Source organism: Hyaena hyaena, unplaced genomic scaffold (assembly GCF_003009895.1).
Source record: "Hyaena hyaena isolate Hyena2069 unplaced genomic scaffold, ASM300989v1 scaffold_402, whole genome shotgun sequence".
Taxonomy (NCBI): domain Eukaryota; kingdom Metazoa; phylum Chordata; class Mammalia; order Carnivora; family Hyaenidae; genus Hyaena; species Hyaena hyaena.
In genome coordinates, this window is record NW_024081034.1 from 1,310,462 (window position 1) to 1,329,704 (window position 19,243).

General features: G+C 48.5%; 1 protein-coding gene across 1 annotated transcript in view; it reads left to right on the forward strand.

Annotated features, from left to right (window-relative positions):
• The first annotated feature begins 437 nt into the window (after positions 1-437).
• The window catches only part of LOC120245050 (norrin cystine knot growth factor NDP), a 28,030-nt gene continuing 9,224 nt past the window's right edge, over positions 438-19,243 (forward strand). Inside the window, exons 1-2 of the mRNA XM_039251907.1 lie at positions 438-724; positions 16,258-16,637. Coding sequence (XP_039107838.1) covers positions 16,464-16,637 — 174 coding nt within the window. The 5' untranslated portion in view covers positions 438-724; positions 16,258-16,463. The remainder of the gene's footprint in view (positions 725-16,257; positions 16,638-19,243) is intronic.

Sequence of the window (19,243 nt, forward strand, 5' to 3'; positions counted from 1 at the left end):
GGATGAACAACTCAGAAAAGAGCTCTCACAACCCACACACATCGTGATGAAACAGGGCAGCATTTTGCACTTGCTTCCACAGCATCGCCTGAGAGAGAAGTAGTTCTGATTCCCGTCCTCCTCCTCCTCCCTTAGAATTTCAACTTCATCTCAGGCAGCTGCTGAATCGTTAAGCAGAATGCCACCGTCCCTGTATTTCCAAAACTACGACTCTTCCCTGCGGACTGCCCATCTCCGGGGCACACTTGCCAAAGAATTAAACCCAGAATATTCATTCAGCCTCTTGTTATTCCAAAAGGGGGTGGGGGGGGGGAAGAAACTTCCTCGCCCTTGCTCTAGTTCTTCTGTGTTGTTCCCATTCCATCGTAAGATGCTCCGTGGAAGGGAGCCGAGCGGTGGGCAGTGGCCGAGTCCCCCATAAGGAGCGCCTCACATTTCCGTGGCATTCCCATTTGCTAGTGCGCTGCTGCGGCCGCACGCCTGATTGATATATGACTGCAATGGCACTTTTCCATTTGACATTCTCTCTCTCTCTCTCCCTCTCCCTCTCCCTCTCTCTCTCCCTGTGTCGCTTAAACAACAGTCCTAACTTTTGTGTGTTGCAAATATAAAAGGCAAGCCATGTGACAGAGGGACAGAAGAACAAAAGCATTTGGAAGTAACAGGACCTCTTTCTAGCTCTCAGAAAAGTCTGAGAAGAAAGGAGCCCTACGTTTCCCCTAAGGTAAGCAGGAAAAACAAGCGCTGACGGCTTGCCTAGGAAATTGCTTCTTTCCAAACCGACCATTTCATCCTCCTCTCAGACAAAGAGACAACCTTTAAATACCACTTAAATTTGCATTACTTGAATTTGCATTAATCGGTAGCATGCTAGCATTGTGGGGTTTTTTTTTTTTTTTTTTTAAATGAACGGGTCTTTGAAGTCTGCGACCGAGCCGGGGAGCCTCGCGGAGAGGCTGCTGGAAAAATCCCTTTGGGTTTGACCGAAAGAGATTTTATTTTCGAACTCTCTGCGTAGTCCGATGGAACTTTGTAACGGTTCTTCTATTTGACCCGGCTCAAGGAGGCTGGGAAGCAGCACTGGGCGACGTGGATTCCTTGCCCACCGCCCTCATCCCTGTTACAATGGGGGCACTACGAAGCCGGGCAACCCTCCGAGTTTAAAAGCGCACTGTTTACTTTTATTACTACTTCTGTATGCTGCTGATCTCCTGCCAGGGCTCCGCCGGAGTGCTTAGAATGACTTCAAACAATAGGCAACATTTATTTCTAGCTTTCTGTGTCACGCTTTGTAGGAATCCTGTTCCCTTGCACTCTCCTCCCAACGTGCAAGGACTTCGCTTCCATAGACGCAGTCCGGAGCGCTGGGGAGGGAGAGGGACGAGTTTACTATAGGATTTTGATTGGGCAAAAAGTCCGAGGAAATGCATGCTGTTTGCCTTGGCCTTATTGCAAAGGGTTATTTTTAGTAGTCAGCTTGTCCCCGCGGCTCCCTCTCGACCGATGCTGCCCTGTCCGAGCGGGTGACCGAGAAAGGATGCTCCCACCAGCGCAGAGACCAGAACCTGTAGGAATGACTCCTACAGACACCTGAGGAATATTCGGAGGGTTCTTTCGAGCTCCCAAATGCACGTTCTCTCTTTAAATGAACAATCGGGCTGTAGGAGGCCTGGGCATAACTCTTTCTTGGGGGCCGGGAAGTTTGTGTACAGAATGTTAATGACTCAGAATGCGCTGTGACTGAGGCTCATTGTAATTCACGAGCCCAGATAAACCTGCACGGAAGAGGAGGCTCCCTGCTCCAGTGAGATTCAGGTGCAGCGAAGGAAGCCCTTTGGCGAGATGGGAGTCCCACTCCCTTGTCCTTTGTAACCGTCATTAGTAACAGATATGGGTGCTGTGAAACCGTCTCTTCTCTTCGTTTCTAATATTAGCGTATTTTAATTACAAGGAACTGGCAACCGCAAACCGTTCCGACACGTAACGTTAAATACCTGGTGCGTTTGAGAACGTAGAGACGCCTGCAATGCAGCGTCGCTGTGGGTGTCAGCCACATACAGTGGGGACTGCAGAATGCTTCTCGAGTGTGCCATTTAGACCAGATGCAAATATCTGCCCTTTTCCTTCTCACCAGTCTGGCTTCTGAAAGTAAACTGTAGGGTCCTATTCCGTTTATGGGGAACTTGCCTGATCTTCTCTAATAACTGGCCTAGCGGGCATTGTTGAGTGAAAATGCAGCTGGCGAATGAGTTAATTTACAACTTTGGGATATTCACCGGTGGATAAAGCCTGGAAGGGTACTATGGGTTCTATCGCCATGCAATTTTATGGTGATCTTTTTTTTTTTTTTTTTTTTTTTTGGCTACTGCTGTTAACGGAGCTGTCAGCTGAGTGGAAACAATATTCTTCTGCTGTTATTCGGGTCATTGTATGAGAATGTCTGAACACAAAATGCAAAGGTTTGCAGTGTTTACTTTACCAGATGTTTGGTTCAGGTAAAGGGAAAACTGACCGAGGCCTTCTTGACTGACTCGGTACCAAGCAGCCGACACCCACGCATGAAAACATGCCTGTGGAGTTTTCAATCTTAATTCGAGTTCTAGTGGCACTGTCAAGGGGGAAAATAAATCATTTTTCAATACATTTAGCACTTTCCAACTCATTTATTTTCCCGGGCCCTTGAAAAATGTGAGTTTCTCAGAATCACAGCCACCGATGGTGGCTGGCCATTTCTTCTGGATTTTAAGGACTCACGATTCAAGGGCTATTATCCTTATTGGTTAATTATTCATTCCATCATTCTTTTAAGAAATTGTGCGAGTCCTGATCGATGCAAAGGTGAATGAGGCATTGTGCCATGCCCTCATTCTCAGCCTGGATGCTCTCTCCAGTTAGATGTGCGGACCGAGTCGGACTTTGCCAACGGGAAAATGGGTCAATGACTTCCTTGTAACAAAGAGCGGCTTCCAATATCTGCCGATACCCAGGTTTACTGCAAACGAGTGTCGCTTATCAATGGGTTTCCTTTCCATTTATGAGGAAGGGGTTCCCCTGAGGCCTCAATCACCGGATCTCGGGGTACACGTCACTAACAAGCTAACAAGGCCCGGAGCCTTTCCCGCCTGGGTAGAGGAAGCCAGGAAAAGGGGGCCAGTTTATCCTTTCTCTGCTCCCTTGAGCACACTTTGGAGAGGACCACGTGCTGTCTCTATCAGGGACGGCTGTGAGTCACCTCGTCAGCAGCTGACATCAGGGCCACTGGATGAATCACTGAATTAAAAACATGCCCAGAGGAAGATGCTATCGCTGTCTCCCACCGCTCACTAGCCCCGCCCCCCCAGGGTCCCAACCAGGGACCTCTGGGGTCTGGCCTAAATTCAAGGGGCCCCTGGGAAGAAGTTGCCGGAAGTGTCTCTTTCCCCGAGCTTCGGTCCCAGGCAGGGCCAAGCGCGGTGTTCCTTTGAAATAAGGCCGACTTGTGTTTTCTGGCTTGGGAAGGTTATTCGGAGGGAGGAAAAAAAAAGCAAAAAAACCGCCCTGCAGACAGCATCACCAGAGTCCTTGATTTGGGGCCTTATCAGCAGATAAGCCCCCGTGGTTGGATTAAAATGCTTCTGACTCCCTGGGGTGCCTGACTCACCCTAGCCAGCCTCTTCTGGCTTCTTGGCCAGCCGCCTCTAAGGCCAACCTCACCTCTTCCCATGATGCTCATCTGCTGCTCTGCTCTGTCCAGGCCACCTCCCCCCGCCGCCCCCCCACCCCCCGCCCCGGCTGGGCCAGCAGGGACAGAAGGGATGGGGAGGCAGGTGGAATGACAGAAGTGTTAAAACAGAGGAGGCGAGCTGCCCCGTGCTTCAGGGCCCTGATCTCACTGTGGCCTGCCCTGGCTGTGATCAGCTGTCATTTCCTCTTTGTGTATGACACTGTGGAACATATTAAAATTTCTCCGGGCTGGTATGTTTGGAATTCCTCTGATGCCCCACCTCACCAACTTACCCGGACAATAAAAGCAAGGTTGTAAGCCTTTGAACAGCTGGCGGGCTATATATTTCCCCGCTTTCTTTCGCATAATCTAATTCAGAAAAGAATCCAGCTAGACTGGCAGTGCCACGTCTGGGCACTTGTTTCCTGCAAGTCCTTCCTCCACCACCTCCTTCCCGCCCGCCCTGGAATCTTCCTGGGTGGCATGTGGCTTTTATTTTCTTTCGCTCTCCACCACTCGCACCCCGCCCCCCTGCCCCTGCGCCTGAGCTGGGGCCATTGTGAGCTTGCTCTTTCGCCCTGCCGGGATTTTCCAGACAGCCTGGGTCCTGCTCCATCCGGGGCGAGCAGCCCTGTGAGGTCCCCCCATCTTCATAGTATTCTCAGGATGTCATTCTTGGCAGCGGCTCTGCCAGGCTGATAGGATTTGGGGGGCGTTCTGGACCCCTGGGGCCTGAACGCACTGGCAGAGAGAATCAGGGCTCGCCTTGCCCCTGCGGCGGTGGAGAGCGGGGCTGGGGTGACCCCGGGCTGGCGGGGACAGGCATACCATCACAGTGACCCCGCACATCTCCGGCGCAGGGCTGGGAGTTGGGGGGGGGGGTGTAGGACGGCTCTGGGAACGCCTAGATGCACTTCGGCCCACATTAAGAGAAATGTGGTTATTCTCTGTCTCGGGGACAAGTGGCTTGAAACAAAGCTCCCTGGATCCTCAGGCCCCACTCCGCCCCCTTTCTCTGTCCTTCCCACAGCCTTCCCTTCCCAAGGAAAAAGAAGGACAGACAGGGTTTTTCATTTGGCTGGCGCGACCCTGAATGTCTTTTGGAAACCCAGTTGGGCAAAAGGGAGAGTGAAGAAATGCATGGGGCTGGGGAAATGGGAGGACTTTGTCTGTCTGTCTGTCTTCTCTCTCTCTCTCTGTCTCTCTGTCTGTCTGTCTTTCTCGCTCTCTGTCTCTCGCTCTCTCTCTCTCCTAACAGCAGAACAACCGTTTGGTTTATGAGTTGCAAATGGAAGGCACTGGACTTTTCAATTAGGCGTGCCCATCTAAGAGCCTCACGAAACCCCTTAAAAGATGGGTTTCAAAGCATCTTTAGAAGATGCTGCTAATGTCTTTGGGACCAAAAGGCATCCAAGAGCCATCGACGATGCAGCTTCCTATTCCTTTTCTTTTCCTAGGGGGGTTTCGTAGTCCTTTCCGAATTAGCTCAAGTTCATTAAAAGACCCGAAAGGAGAAATTTAACACAGCTGAATGAAAATGAGTCTTTTCCTGTTCACTTGACAAGGGGTGGGGGGGGGGAGGGGGGAGAAAGGAAAGAAAGAGAAGAAAGAAGCCTCTTCTGCCACTTCTTGGGGTTTCAATATGAATTATTCCATACAAGTCCCTCGGCTAGCGGATCTATTTAAAGACGCCTGGCAGCATGAAGGGAGAGGGTAAAAATACAACCGCTCTTTTGTCCATCAAAGATTTTCTTTGGGAGGACATTAAGAGCGTTCCGATTTTCCTGTCCGCCCCTGCCGTTGGCACCGATCGAGCCGGGAGTACCCACTCCTCACCCGTCAGATCAGCAACCATGAACTTCTGTGTTTGATTCGGGCAGAAAACAAAGGGTGGGGAGGCCTTCCGAAAGCCCCACGGGTGTGCAAGCGCGGCGGGAGAGGCTGGTACATAAATGAGTGCTGGCCTGGCGTTCAGGTTGCAATGCTGCAAATTCACACTCTCCCCCCCCCCCCCCCCCACAACCCCGTTTGAGTTTCTGAGGACGATTGTGCCCATGGCATTATTTCTGACGCCAGCTGCCCTCCACATCTGCAAAAGCTTTCTTCCGCTGTGCCTGGCAACAGTTTGCTGGGTGCTGTTCATGCTTCCCGTGCCCTGCAGCCGAGGGGCTCCGAGCCCGATGGGCGAGCCTGTGTGGCTGAGAGTCATACCCACCAGACCAATTTTCAGTGGTCAGAATGTAACACCCTGGATGGGGTTCACAGTCCGGAACAACTACTTTCTTGTTAGAAAGAGTGCTGACTCAGAAAATTCAAAGAATGGGTAACTTCAGTCGACAAGCTACCCCTAGTGCTTAGAATCAGGAATTCATGCAGTTGGGGTCCGTGTTGCCCTCATGTCAAAATTGACGGGTAGCTTTAAACTCGTTTCTAGAAGGTCTGCAGCGGATGCGTTTCTCTCCTTGTTTTTCTGCAAAAGCTAAGAATTTTTCAGACAATTTTCTCTCTTCCAGGGCCTGGCTCAAGCCCAGCTTTTCCTTTTAAGCTGGGATCCAACCAATTGCAGTATCCTTTAAAAATGAAAGGGCAGCAGGTTAATACATTCACGAAAGTTGATGAGCTGTCAGAAAATGCTCAAGGCGTGACCTTTCCGCGGCGCCACAAACCAACACAATAGCCCTAAACACGGAGCCCCTTTCCATCCTGCCATCAATAGGGAATAAAGGTAGGGAGACAGCCCATCCTGGGAGAAGTAACAAAAGAGAAGAAGGAAGGATCACAGTATTATTGCGATGCTCAAAATCTACCACCCCACACTTTCAAAGAGCACGATGTCAGAAAAGGAAGCTTCCTTCATTTCACCTACTACCTCCCAGGAAGAGGGCTTTGAACTCTGAGGGTGCCTTCTTTCCTTGGCATTAGAAAAGGGGGTCAACTCTTCAGGGGAAAAGATATCCCCCACCCTCAGCCATCCGTAAAAACGTAGGCACATACGTGCCTAAAATGGACATGAAGAATCAAAGTCCGATTTTTTTTTGAAACACAAGGCGATATTTTAGGACTTGATACATTTCTGTGATTTTTTTTTCCCCCTGCAAACTATGGGAAATCACTCCTTTTCAGAATTTAGATCTTTCTTTTGAGGCCGGGAATCCAAAGGCAGCAGAACGGAATTGTTCAAGGCGAACTGACAATCAAATGCGATGGCTGTCGTGTGCGGGGTTTACGCAGAGCCGAAACACAAAGGAAAAACCGACGGCCCAGGGAGCTCAGAATTCTTAGCCAGATAGAGAAAAGTACGTCGATGTGTTTTTATTTTCGCCTTGCCCCTTTGACAGAAGTCCACACCCGCAAGAGTTGCGGATCGCAAGAGGACTGAATTTGTTATTCAGAATCCCACCTTTGGGCAGAAAAGGCTGTTTGAATGGAGACTGGGAAGCGTGAGCTGGTCCCATTGTTTAAGGCCCCATTTCTAACTAAGGGCTCTACAGCTGTTAGGTGAGATCACTACCCACCATTCCAAAACATTGTTGCTTGTTGCGGGTGAGGAGGTTCAAATGCAGCCTTGGAAACACTTTGCTGGATACTTTGAAGAAAAGCCAACATACTCATTTGGCTCCAGGGCAAAAGGAAGCCCCGGCCCTCAGCTAACATTGGTCACCTCTCTCTTCCTAAGGCCATACATACCAAAGGCAGCCCTCCAGCGGCCGAGGGGGCCGAGGGAGTATCAAATTGCGGCAGCACCGGGTCCCCAGAACACCTGGCTGTCTTTTCTTTTCCCTAGAGGGAGCGGACATTCATTCTCGGGCAGGACTGAGCCCCTGGGTTGGGTGCCTCAAAACTCTCCCACTTCCTTTCCAAAGGGAAGTGGTAGAAGCGTGGCTCACCCCTCCTGTGAAACCCCCTTCCTGGAAAGGAGTGGGTGAAATGGCGAGGAACCTTCCTTCTCTGAAATTGGGCGATGTAAAACCGTTAAAAGGGCAGTGGCAGATTTTGAACATGAAAAAAAAAAATCCTTCCTCCTTTCCTTCTGTTACTTCTTTTATGGCTTCCGCTCTGCCCTCCCTGTTTTCATGCCCTGTTGATGGAAGGATGGAAAGGGGCTCCATGTTCGGGCTGTTGTTGATTCGTGGCGCCGCGGAAAGGCCACCTCTAAGCATTTTCTGACAGCTCATCATCATATCAGCCCCCATATCAGCTTTCAGGGGAGTGGTAGATTTACAGAAGTAATCCAACTCCCCCCTCCCCCCCCCCCGGAGGGAAACAACTTCAACCATATCATGCTTTTTGACACACGGGTGATCAGACTTCACCACTTCCAATTGATGCAAGGTTTTCTACTCTGAAAGTCGGTGAGTTAGGTCAACCATTAAGAACTCCGAATGCATCTTTCCCTAGAAACTATAGAAGCCCACAGAAGCCCAGCACTGGATCCAAGAGCTATAGGCAACAGGTGACTCTTTTAGACTCGAGTCCCCACCCAGGGCTTCAGGAATGTACCTCTACCAAGCAGAGTGCCGTGCTCTTGACTGCTAAGACCTTATTCATTTTGCATCTGCCAAGAGGGCGACACTTCTAACTAATCGTCCTCTTCTATCCTGAACCAGAGTATCACGGACGGCCCCACGGGTATGAGGATCTGGGACTCAAGCTCAGTTTAGGAATAAGGTCATTCCTAGGAAAAATGCCAGAGGGTTGAAGTCCGCTTATATCAGCATCATGGAAAGAAAGAAATCTACCATTTGTACCATGATTGGCAGCCACTAGCGTTTCCCCTCTCCCCATTTGGTGGAGACTGGAAAGAAACACTGCAAATTTTAAGACAGCTCTAAGAGACATAGGGAGGGGCACCTGGGTGGCCCAGTCGGTTAAGCGTCTGACTTGGGCTCAGGTCACAATCTCACAGTTTATGAGTTCGAGCCCTCATCGCGCTCTGTGCTGACAGCTCGGAGCCTGGGTACTGCTTCAGATTCAGTGTCTCCCCCTCTCTCTGTCCCTCCCCTGCTCATGCTCTGTCTCTCAATAATAAATAAACATTTTTTAAAAAATTTAAAAAAAGAGAGATGTAGGGACTGGTTAAATATCCTCGCTGGCCACTTCTTATTATGAATAGCATATTCTTAATGTATAACTATAGTTGGTATATTCTGGGACTGAGTCAATTGGTTATTTAGGCCTCTAGTTTTGTGTTGGGTTTTTTTTTTTCAGGCCACCAATATGGCCTCCTCAAAAGGGCAAATTCTTATGGCTTGACCTTTGGTTTTCCTTCAGGCCGCACGTTACAACTCGTTTGGACTTTTCTGCAATCACTAACCTCTTGAGTAAGAAAGGAACCCTGTCTCAACTGTAGTATTGCTGTAGTATTACTTGGGGGAAAATGAAGCCCCTGAGAAGGTGGGATAGAGCTGGAGAATGTGAGAAATGGATAGAACCCCACCAGCATCTAGAACAGTCCATTCATTTTGCAGATGAGGAAACTGCATCCCAGAGAAGGCAAGGGACTTGCTCAGGATCACACAGTCAATGATAGGAAGGGTCGGGCTCAGAGCTCGAGGCTCCTCAGATCAGCCATCCTCCCAGCAGAGCAAGTAACGACAAAATGCCCTTCTAGGTTCAGGGGCGCCTGGGCGGCTCAGTCGGTTGAGCGGCTGACTTTGGCTCAGGTCATGATCTTGCAGTTTGAGAGTTCCAGCCCTGCCTCAGGCATGCTGCTGTCAGCACAAAGCCCGCTTGGGATCCTCTGTGCCCTCCCCGCTCTCTGCCCCTCCCCCGCTCATGCCATCTCTCTCACAAAAATAATTTTTAAAAAAATTTTAAAAATGCTCTTCCGGTTTCAGAATGCAGCCGAATAATTATCGAATATTTCTAACAAATGAGTGCAAAACACTGGGACGTGGGACATTGAACCCAGGCCGGCAGTGGGTTTGGGGAAGAAGAATTGAAAGCTGTAGGTGAGTGGGAGTTTGCATAACGAGAGGCTCCTCTGGATGTCCCGAAAATCAGGATTGCTGAGTTTCGGGCAAGTGTCAAGGTCAAGTCCTCCCACACCAGTCCCTCTCCAGACAGTAAAACTATTTAATCCAAGGACACACACACATAGGAGGGGCCCCTTGGCAGTTGGCTCGTCTTCAGAAATCACTTCTATACGCTGTCCTTCTTTTTTGCACCCTGAGCTCCTTGGGGATCGTGATTTATTGCCTTTTTCCCAAGCTATGGCTCTCCCTCCCCTCGTTTCTCCCGTCTGCCTTCTTCCTCCATCACCGCCGTTGCTGCCCTTGGCCACGCTCAGCGAGCAATGCAGGTTGTGAGAACACAGAGCCCCACCCCAGGCTGGAGGACCGTTGTCGACTTGCAAAGAAGTTGCCTTCTCTCTTTCCAGAGGTGGCCCCGTGGAGACAGGAATGGCCTCACACTCCCCCCCGCCCCCGCCCCTGCTGCTTGGAGAATAGACACCGGGAGATGACAGGGGAGCGAGCCATACCCTCCCCAGTGACCTTGTGGTTGCCCAGCCTCTGTACCGCTGCCCCCGGGTACAGATGCCTACTGATGTGCTGCCAGATGGGAATAATATCAAAAACCATTCGCTGAGCGCATGGGATGCTTTATAAAATCCAACACGCTGTTTACAGTTTATAAATTAAGTGCCTTGGGAAGAGGCATCTGACTTATTCTCCAAGGCATCTAGTTGACTAGATCCGATTGGAATTCTTTGAGTTCCTGAGAAGGGGCTACTTAGCACTCTGACGAGACCTCGAATTCTTTCTTTCCGAAAAGCCTAGGTGTGACATGCTTTCTTGTGGCAAGCTTTCTTCCACACTTCAATCTCTTCTTTTTCTTTTTGGCGGTTCCTTTGAGAGAGGCTTTGCATTCTGCCATCTTTACCTTACTCGTGCCGAGTAGGCTTGTTGAGGTTTTTTTGTTTTTGTTTTTGTTTTATGTTTTTATTTATTTTTGAGAGACAGAGCACAAGCAGGGGAGGGGCAGAGAGATAGGGAGACACAGAATCAGAAGCAGGCTCCAGGCTCTGAGCGGTCAGCACAGAGCCCGACACGGGCTCGAACTGATGAACGGCAAGATCATGACCAGAGCTGAAGTCAGACGCTTAGCCGACCGAGCCACCCAGGCGCCAGGATTGTTTTAAATGATAGGAAATATCAAATCATTCTGTCTGTACACTGACGCCATTCTGAAGTCATGATGTTCTATCTGCTTAACTTGATCTTCTTGGAAATGATGCAGTGCATGTTGGATATGAATTAGATGTTAAGGGAGTTGATCCTTGTGTGCAAAAAATTACCTAGGAAACACCAGGCCAAGCCACTTTGCTTGTAAATGCAGTGAGCTGGAAGAAGGCACCAGAATAGGCCCTATTTTGTCCTCTGGACCATTAACTGTTATCTGCTAGAGCAAAAGGAGACACATTTTAGGTGCTTAATGAATGTGTGCTAAATAAATGTAGAAAGAAGCCATAGGAGGGGCGCCTGGGAGGCTCAGTCGGTTAAGCGTGTGACTTCGGCTCAGGTCGTGATCTCTCAGTTCACAAGTTCGAGCCCTGCGCCGGGCTCTGTGCTGACAGCTCGGAGCCCGGAGCCTGCTTCGGATTCTGCATCTCCCTCTCTCTCTGCCCCTCTCCCTCTTGTGCTCTGTCTCTTTCTCTCTCTCGAAAATCAATAAAAAATATTTTAAAAAATTAAAAAAGAAAAGAAAAAAAAAAAGAAAGAAGCCACAGGAGGCATTACTTGCATGCATTAATACTGGAAACAACCAGGGCGGGAATATGGATACCAGAGCACTGCCTTCCCTCGCCTGGCACGCGGGGCAAGAATAAGGCCATTCTTGGCACACGCGGCTTGTCTTAGCCTGTTGCCGGAATAACTTGCGTGAAACCAACACTTTGGCCTCTGCCAGGCAGAAGGTCAGCCCAAGAGTGAGCTGATCTGTGGACACAACACCATCTCTCACCCAGGAGGCTGTAAGCTCTGCTATATTATTTCCCCGAGGATGACAGGTGGGGAAATCTGGGCACCAGTTGTTCTTTTCCACTGGTATCGTTTGGAGGGTAGCTCCAAAGTCGGGCACGCCGGCCTACGTGCCTCTCCTGCCTGTAGAGGCTCCACGTTAGAGGGAGGAGAATGTGGACTCTGTACGTCCGCCAAATCCATGTCTCAGAGACTGTACCCAGGGCACGGGGCGGCCCCGGAGCTACTGAGTTCAGCAAGAGAGTCGCTTTCTCATTCGATCCATCACTGGCCGGACCGAGGTTCTTAAGTCTCGATGGGCAGCGTTTGATTTCTTATGTTACGTGGTTTTAAAAAAAAGAAAGAAAGAAAGAAAGCACATTGGAATTAGTTTAACTTTGAGAGAAGTGACAATCTCCTCCAAGACAGACATCGGGTGCTGCCAGACTGCCATAAATCAGGGATCTCAAATGTGGTGAATTTCCTTCATGTTCACATTCCTCTTCGTGAATACTTCCCCCAGCACCGTGCACTTCTCACCCACGCACACGCCACAACACTGCGTTAGGACAACTTGATTTAACAGCCCTCTTTGTTGGAGCATTAGGTTTATTTCTTCCTCAACACAGTGGTGTGGGTTCCTTCGATTTAAGCGCTACAGGCAAAAATCTCAATGTTAAGTTGCGAGAATCTGACCTTTATGTTTTGAGAGCTCTGTGAGTTCCATGGCTTATGGATGTTGCTGCTGACATTCATATTTCGGGGTTTCATGTGAAAACGGAACCAAAAGCACCATGCTTTCTGAGTGTGTGGAGATGAAACATGTATTTCTTATCAGCAGGAATGCAAGCAACATTTTCCCTGTTATTCTTTTATACTTTATCTTTATTACTACTTTGGGGTTCAGCTTATCTTTAACGAGAAAATCAGATAATAAGGTTACATTTTGTGTGACGTTAACTATCTCTTTGTCATTAAACACTTCACAGTATTCACTTGCAAAATACTTTTGCACAAAGTACCTTTACCTTCTAGGGCAAAAAAAAAAAAAAAAATTCAACTGTGCTTGCAATTCAGGATGTTGCTACCAGGTGGCAGTAGTGCTTAAGAACCAAGGGATCCACCAGGACCGGTATCTGACTAAGAAAAGAGACTAGCTGGCTCCTAGGTGGCTCAGTTGGTTAAGCGTCCCACTCTTGATTTTGGCTCAGGTCAGGAGGCCTGCATCAGGTTTCATGCTGAGCCTACTTGAGATTCTCTCTTTCCTTCTGCCCCTCTCCCCCACTGGTGCTCTCTTTCTCTCTCTAAAATGAAAAAAAAAATTTTTTTTTTAAAAAGAGACTAACATGTTTTCCAATATTTATAAGAAATAAAAATATAATACTACTAAATTACTCAAACTGACACAAACAAGACATAGCCATTAACTTAATTACTATTTAATTTTTTAAAATGTTTTATTTATTTTTGAGAGAGAGGGAGATAGTGAGAGTAGGGGAGGGTCAGAGAGAGAGGGAGACACAGAATCTGAAGACAGGCTCCAGGTTCTGAGCTGGATGTCAGCACAGAGCCCGATGCGGGGCCCAAACCCAAGAACTGCGAGATCATGACCTGAGCCGAAGCCAGGCACTCAACCGACTGAGCCACCCAGGCGCCCCACTTAATTACTATTTTTAAGCCAAGTTTTGAAAAGACAAAGTGTAATTTTTTTGGAATGGAATTTTAGATGGGTAATCCATTTGCAAGATCAAAAATGTACAAATAAAATATACGTATATATACAGTGAAAAGTCTTTCTCCCATATCTGTACTCCCACTGCTGCAAATAACTCATTGTATAGCTTCTTGACTACCCTTCCAGAGCTACTCTGTGCAAATACAAATGAACACAAATGTATATTCTTATCACACACAAGTTAGTAGAGTTTCCGCATCCTTCTTTATACAGTTGCATAGTATTCCACCGTATGACTGTCGTATAATATGTTTAGCCAGTGCCCTGGGGATGGGTATTTTGTGCAGTTTCCAACCTTATGCCATAACAACAACCAATGCTGGAGTGAACAGCCTTATGCTTGTGTGATCTCACAGGGGATAATTCTCAGAAATGGACTAGCTGGGTCTTGACATTCACATACAGAGTGTCTTGCTATTGGATGTTGTTTGTTTTTTACCAACACACTGTGGGTTTTTCTTTCATGTGCTTCATTCACTCTACCATACCTCCGGCCGTGGCTCTGAAGAGAAGTTGCTGGAAGTGGGGAGGGAGGGCCAGGTCTGAAATGTCTGCCTTTCCCTTCATCCCTTTGCCATTGACTCCTGGGGCAAATATCTGTAGGCTGGAGTGGTAAAAGGAGAAATCTATAAATTCCTTTCCTGAGTCTAATTAAGGCTTCAAAGAGACAGATATCCACTTGGGATGATATAGTCAGATTGAAACTGAGGAAAGCTCTGGCTCTTTGAGGTGAAATCTTGGTGAGTTTCGGTGTGATGGGCAGCTGAAAAGAAAATTTTAAAAAATTTAAGTTTATTTATTTATTTTGAGAGAGACAGAGACAGCGCTAGTGGGGAGGGGCAGAGAGAGAGGGAGACAGAGAATCCCAAGGAAGCGCCATGCTGCTAGCACAGGGCTTCAACTCACAAAACCGAGAGACCATGGTCTGAGCCAAAACCAAGAGGTGGACGCTTAACTGACTGAGCCACCCAGGCGCCCCAGGTTTGGTCAATTTTAATGAGATGTTGCTCTTAGCATACTCATCAAAGAACGTGGTGCAAAGTTGTATGAAGATACGGTCTTAACATTATGACTCTCTTCTGCCTATGGAGATGGTGGCGACTGAATCCAGGAGTATCGGGCAGGGCCGTTTGAGAGCAAGAGGGGACCATACGCCATCTTTTCCAACTCTTCTACTCTATAGAAGGGGACCCTGGGGCCAGACCAGTTGAAATGCTCTGTGCAAGGTCTCCCAGCTAACCAATGGCAGTGCTCTAGCCCGGGGGGGGGGGGGGGGGGGGGTTCCTCATTATTGGTCCCCGCCCTTCCTGCAATCTATAGGATTTCCCAGAAACATTTGCAATGAGATGACGGCATTTTCAGGGATGCTGTTCTCAGAAACGGCCCTTTCGTCACACACCCTTTTCAGCCTGGGATCTTCCACCCCACACTCAAAAGATGGCCAACTGAGGCTACGTGGGTCTGGGGCCTTTCTTTTGGAGCAAAACTAATTGACTTATAGGGACTGGAACTTCTACTCTCGATCTTAATTGTTCCTTGGCCCTGTTTGTTTGGACTGGCCATGAGCAGGATGTTGAAGAAAAAAAAGGTTGTACTCTTGAACAAAATAATCAGACTCTGATCTGAAATACCCTTTAAGAGTGTCTCTGAAGCTTTAATTGTCATGTTCCTTTTGTTTGGGAGGTCATGACAGCCCCCCACCCCCACCCCCCCGGTTTTCCTAAAAGTCTGAAAATAGTTTTGATCCTCTGTAATCGGGTGTGATTGAAAGCACCCATGTTGGCCACGCGGAGGAGGGCGAGTGAGGTGCTATAGGGCGATCTCAGGACCTGAGTCCCTTGTCCAAGAAGTACAGAGTTAAAGCAACAAGACCAACGTCCAGACAACCGATCCACCCCGATCCCATTGTAATGGTAAGTCTTTGCTCCAACGACCACTTACGTGGTCAAATGATACCACGCACTCAGGCAACAGAGGCCCCTGCAGAACCGTGAGACTCTTTGGCAGACACGCGTGTGCTGCTTTAACCACACTGGAAGCCAGTTCGCAAGACGTGCGGTTCAGATTCACCGTTGTCATCGCTGTTGGGTGGCACGGGGCTTCAAACCAAAACAGAATGAGCCCAGGGCGCAGAAGTGGAAAACGAGGTGGGTGGGTGGGTAGGGACTCTGAAAGGAAAACGGAGCATCTTTCCCGGCGGTTGGGGGGGGTGCGGGGGGGGGGGGGGAGGCCTGGGCTCATTAGGGCTGACCTGCCTCCTCTGTAGCCCTGTGAGCTGACGCGTAGACCAAAGCTCGCTGAGAAGCTGAATAGACCCTCCCNCAAAGCTCGCTGAGAAGCTGAATAGACCCTCCCACCATCTTTCCCGGCGGTTGGGGGGGGTGCGGGGGGGGGGGGTGAGGCCTGGGCTCATTAGGGCTGACCTGCCTCCTCTGTAGCCCTGTGAGCTGACGCGTAGACCAAAGCTCGCTGAGAAGCTGAATAGACCCTCCCACCACCCCCACCAGCCAGCGATGGGGCTGAGAGCACCCAATTCAGCGATGCCACGGCCAGAACCACATGTCTAATGTTCACCACGACTTCAAGCTATTCTTGCCCCTAGAAAAGTGGGACTCGGGCGATTGAAGCCACCACGTGCTTTCACGAAACCATTGTGTCCACCTCCAAATGGTTCTGAACACGTAGCCTGAGCTATGGGCAGGGAGCGGGGAGAATGAATGGCAGCCTGTGCCAGCGGCACTCTGGGAACCGATATTCTTCACTCAGAATGACATGGAAAAATTGTACTCAGTACCTCCTGGGCTCCATCCGTTTTTCCGGGTAAACGTGTCTGGGGAAAACCATCTCTGTTTTCATTCCAGCTGCGCAGCAGATACGGCGATGATGGACTGCAAGGGGAAAGAGTAAGACCAAACTCCGGCATACAAAGGACCATGACCGCCAGAAAGCTTTGGCCAGATCCTGCCCTTTGCTGGGAAGGAACTGGATCCTAGGAGGCGAAGGCGTTTCCAATTTTTAGTCCTCTGCCTCCCTCTGCTGTTCCTTCTGAGAAGCTTTCCTTCCAACAATGAGAAATCATGTACTCGCTGCATCCTTTTCTATGTTCTCCCTGCTGGCGCTGATGGGAGATACAGACTGCAAAACAGACAGCTCGTTCATGATCGACTCGGACCCTCTGCGCTGCATGAGGCACCACTATGTCGATTCTATCAGTCACCCATCGTACAAGTGTAGCTCAAAGGTAAGACCGAGATCTCCGGGAAGGTGGCATTACTTCCCAGAGACGGGAGAGAAGCCCTATTCCTTTGTCAGGGGACGGAGAACTATGACCAGAGCCCAAGCCTGAGTTAGATGGCTGGCCCATGGGGCTTGTGGGAGAATCATGCTTTCGTGCCCTTAGGGGTTCCCAGCATGCTTTGAACCTTTGTCAGTAGAGCTGCCTCATCGGCCAAGTGCATACCCAGGCAGCTTGTCTCCTTGCAGTTTGCTCAAAGTCAATAGGGAAGGCTGGAAGTTTCTCACGATAAAATTGTTGCTAAACACAGGTGAGAGAGGGGCGTTTCATCCCTGGCTGTGAAATTTCTGAGCAGCAGTGTTCTTTATCCACACAGAAGAGTGGAGTAGAGGCGCCCGGGTGGCTCAGTCGGTTAAGCACCTGGCTCTTGATCTCAGCTCAGCTCATGATCTCACGGTTCGTGGCTTCGAGCCCCACATTGGGCTGTGCACTGATAGTGCCAAGCCTGCTTGGGAATCTCTCTCTCACTCTCTCTCTCTGTCCCTCCCCTGTTCTCTCTCTCTCTCAAAATAAATAAATAACGTTAAAAAAAAAAAAAAAGAAAAGTGGAATCTACAGGTTATCGTAACTCCTTCTACTTTCACTGGTGATAAAGAGGAAACGATGTAAGAAATACGATTGAGCAGCAGAACGTACTTCTTGGGGGCGGGGGTCTCTTCAAAGAGAGGCCTGATGACATAGCAGCTCACTGGCCTCGTGGTCCAAGCCTTTCTCCACCTGCCTGTGAAAAGGATTTCAAAAGATAAACGGCAATTTGATCATTTATCAGTTCTTACGTGGACTGTCCAAATCATTCTTGTTTGGAGTAGGTCATATGCCCTTTGGTGGAGGCAACCTATGGGGGTAACATCTCAGTGTTGGGACAAGGCGTGAGAAGGGATACCGAGAGTGGCCGGCCACCTGGACCACCCAGAAAGGAGGCATGTGGTAGTGAAGAACAGACTCAGACTGAAAAATCTCACGACCGTCACTGCCCCCAAACAGTCATGTGAATGAAATTTGCCCACATTTGGTAAATAAGAATCCGTTTAGCCCAACCTCAGAGATTTTCACTGTAGTCCTGAGACCCAAACCACTTAAGCATTCTCATACAGCAAGTATTTTTTAAATTACCAGTATAATTAAGAAGCTTGGGTAATACCAAGCATGAGAATTAAGACCATATAAGTTAATGTCTCTACCCTCCATTTAAGAACATTACGGCTTCTGTCTGCCTTTAAAATTTCCATCACTTCTCTGATTACACCTCAATGATAATGGCTTGTTTTAGTTTGGGGGAATCAGAATCTGAGCTAAATCATTTTACCCATTATATTAATAAGATCTAGGACTGTGGGAAAAAAAATAAGCTTTCCACTTAACAACCTTCTGGCTCTCATTTGTAGTTATAGAACTGAAAAAAAAAGGAGTAAATAGATAAACTTACATTTTTGCAAGACTGCAATCCCTTCTTAGGGAGGGAAAAAAAAAAAGACTAAAGCAAATTGAGGGGAAAAAGGTCGGGACATGTTTTTACAACTGTGATTGCTCAAAAATTGTGGGCCTGAGCACTTATTAGCTTCCCCCCCTCTCCCCCAACAGATAACACTAGTGTTTCGTGTTTCTTTTTTTTTTTTTTTTAATGTTTTATTTATTTCTAAGAGAGACAGAGAGACAGCGTGAGCAGGGGAGGGTCAGAGAGAGAGGGAGTCACAGACTGAAACAGGCTCCAAGCTGGCAGTCAGCACAGAGCCTGACGCGGGGCCCGAACCCACGAACCGCGAGATCATGACCTAAGCGAAAGTCGGACGCTTAACCGACTAAGCCACCCAGGCGCCCCATCGTGTTTCTTATTCCACGAATGATTTCTCCCTCTGTTGAGCTGTTCTCCATAATCATGAGTTTTTAAAGAAGGGGGATGGTAATTGAAATTATTTCCGAGAAAATGACGATATGAGGATAGGAAGGAACAGGGAAATGGGAACATCGCTAGAAACTAAAAAACAATCCAGAAAGATCTGGTGAAGTGATGGGAGAGCACCTTAGCAATGATCATGTTAGTTGAGGGAAGGTCAAAGAAGAGAGGTCGTGACCTTGAGCCCAGCACAAGGTGCTTCAGGATGGTTCCCAGATACAGACGTTAGTCTACCTTTGCTCACGTCTGTTTCTTCCAGAGTGCCATGGTAAATAGCACAAAACTGTGATCGTAGCAGAAATGTTTGTAATTTCATGGGAACGATCTGTTTCCAAACATCCCAAACGATCTCAAATATAGCAATAGTTTTATGTAAATGGTGCTTGTAATTATAAACCTTTCTCTCTTGGCCTTAAAATATGCCTGGCAGAATCCGAAACCAGCCAGACCTTTTCTGGATTAGATTTTCTCTGCGTGTCCAGGAACCGAAAAAGGTTTTCGTTTTTAAATATTCTATAATCCTTGACGCTCCCAGACTCAGGCTGGCCTTCTTCCTAATGGGTCTCATGAACGAAATGGTTCGCCTTTACGGACTTGGGGTGAAACCTCTAGCCTATGTCCAGAAAACAGCCACCGAGCGTTTTTACAACGTAGGAGA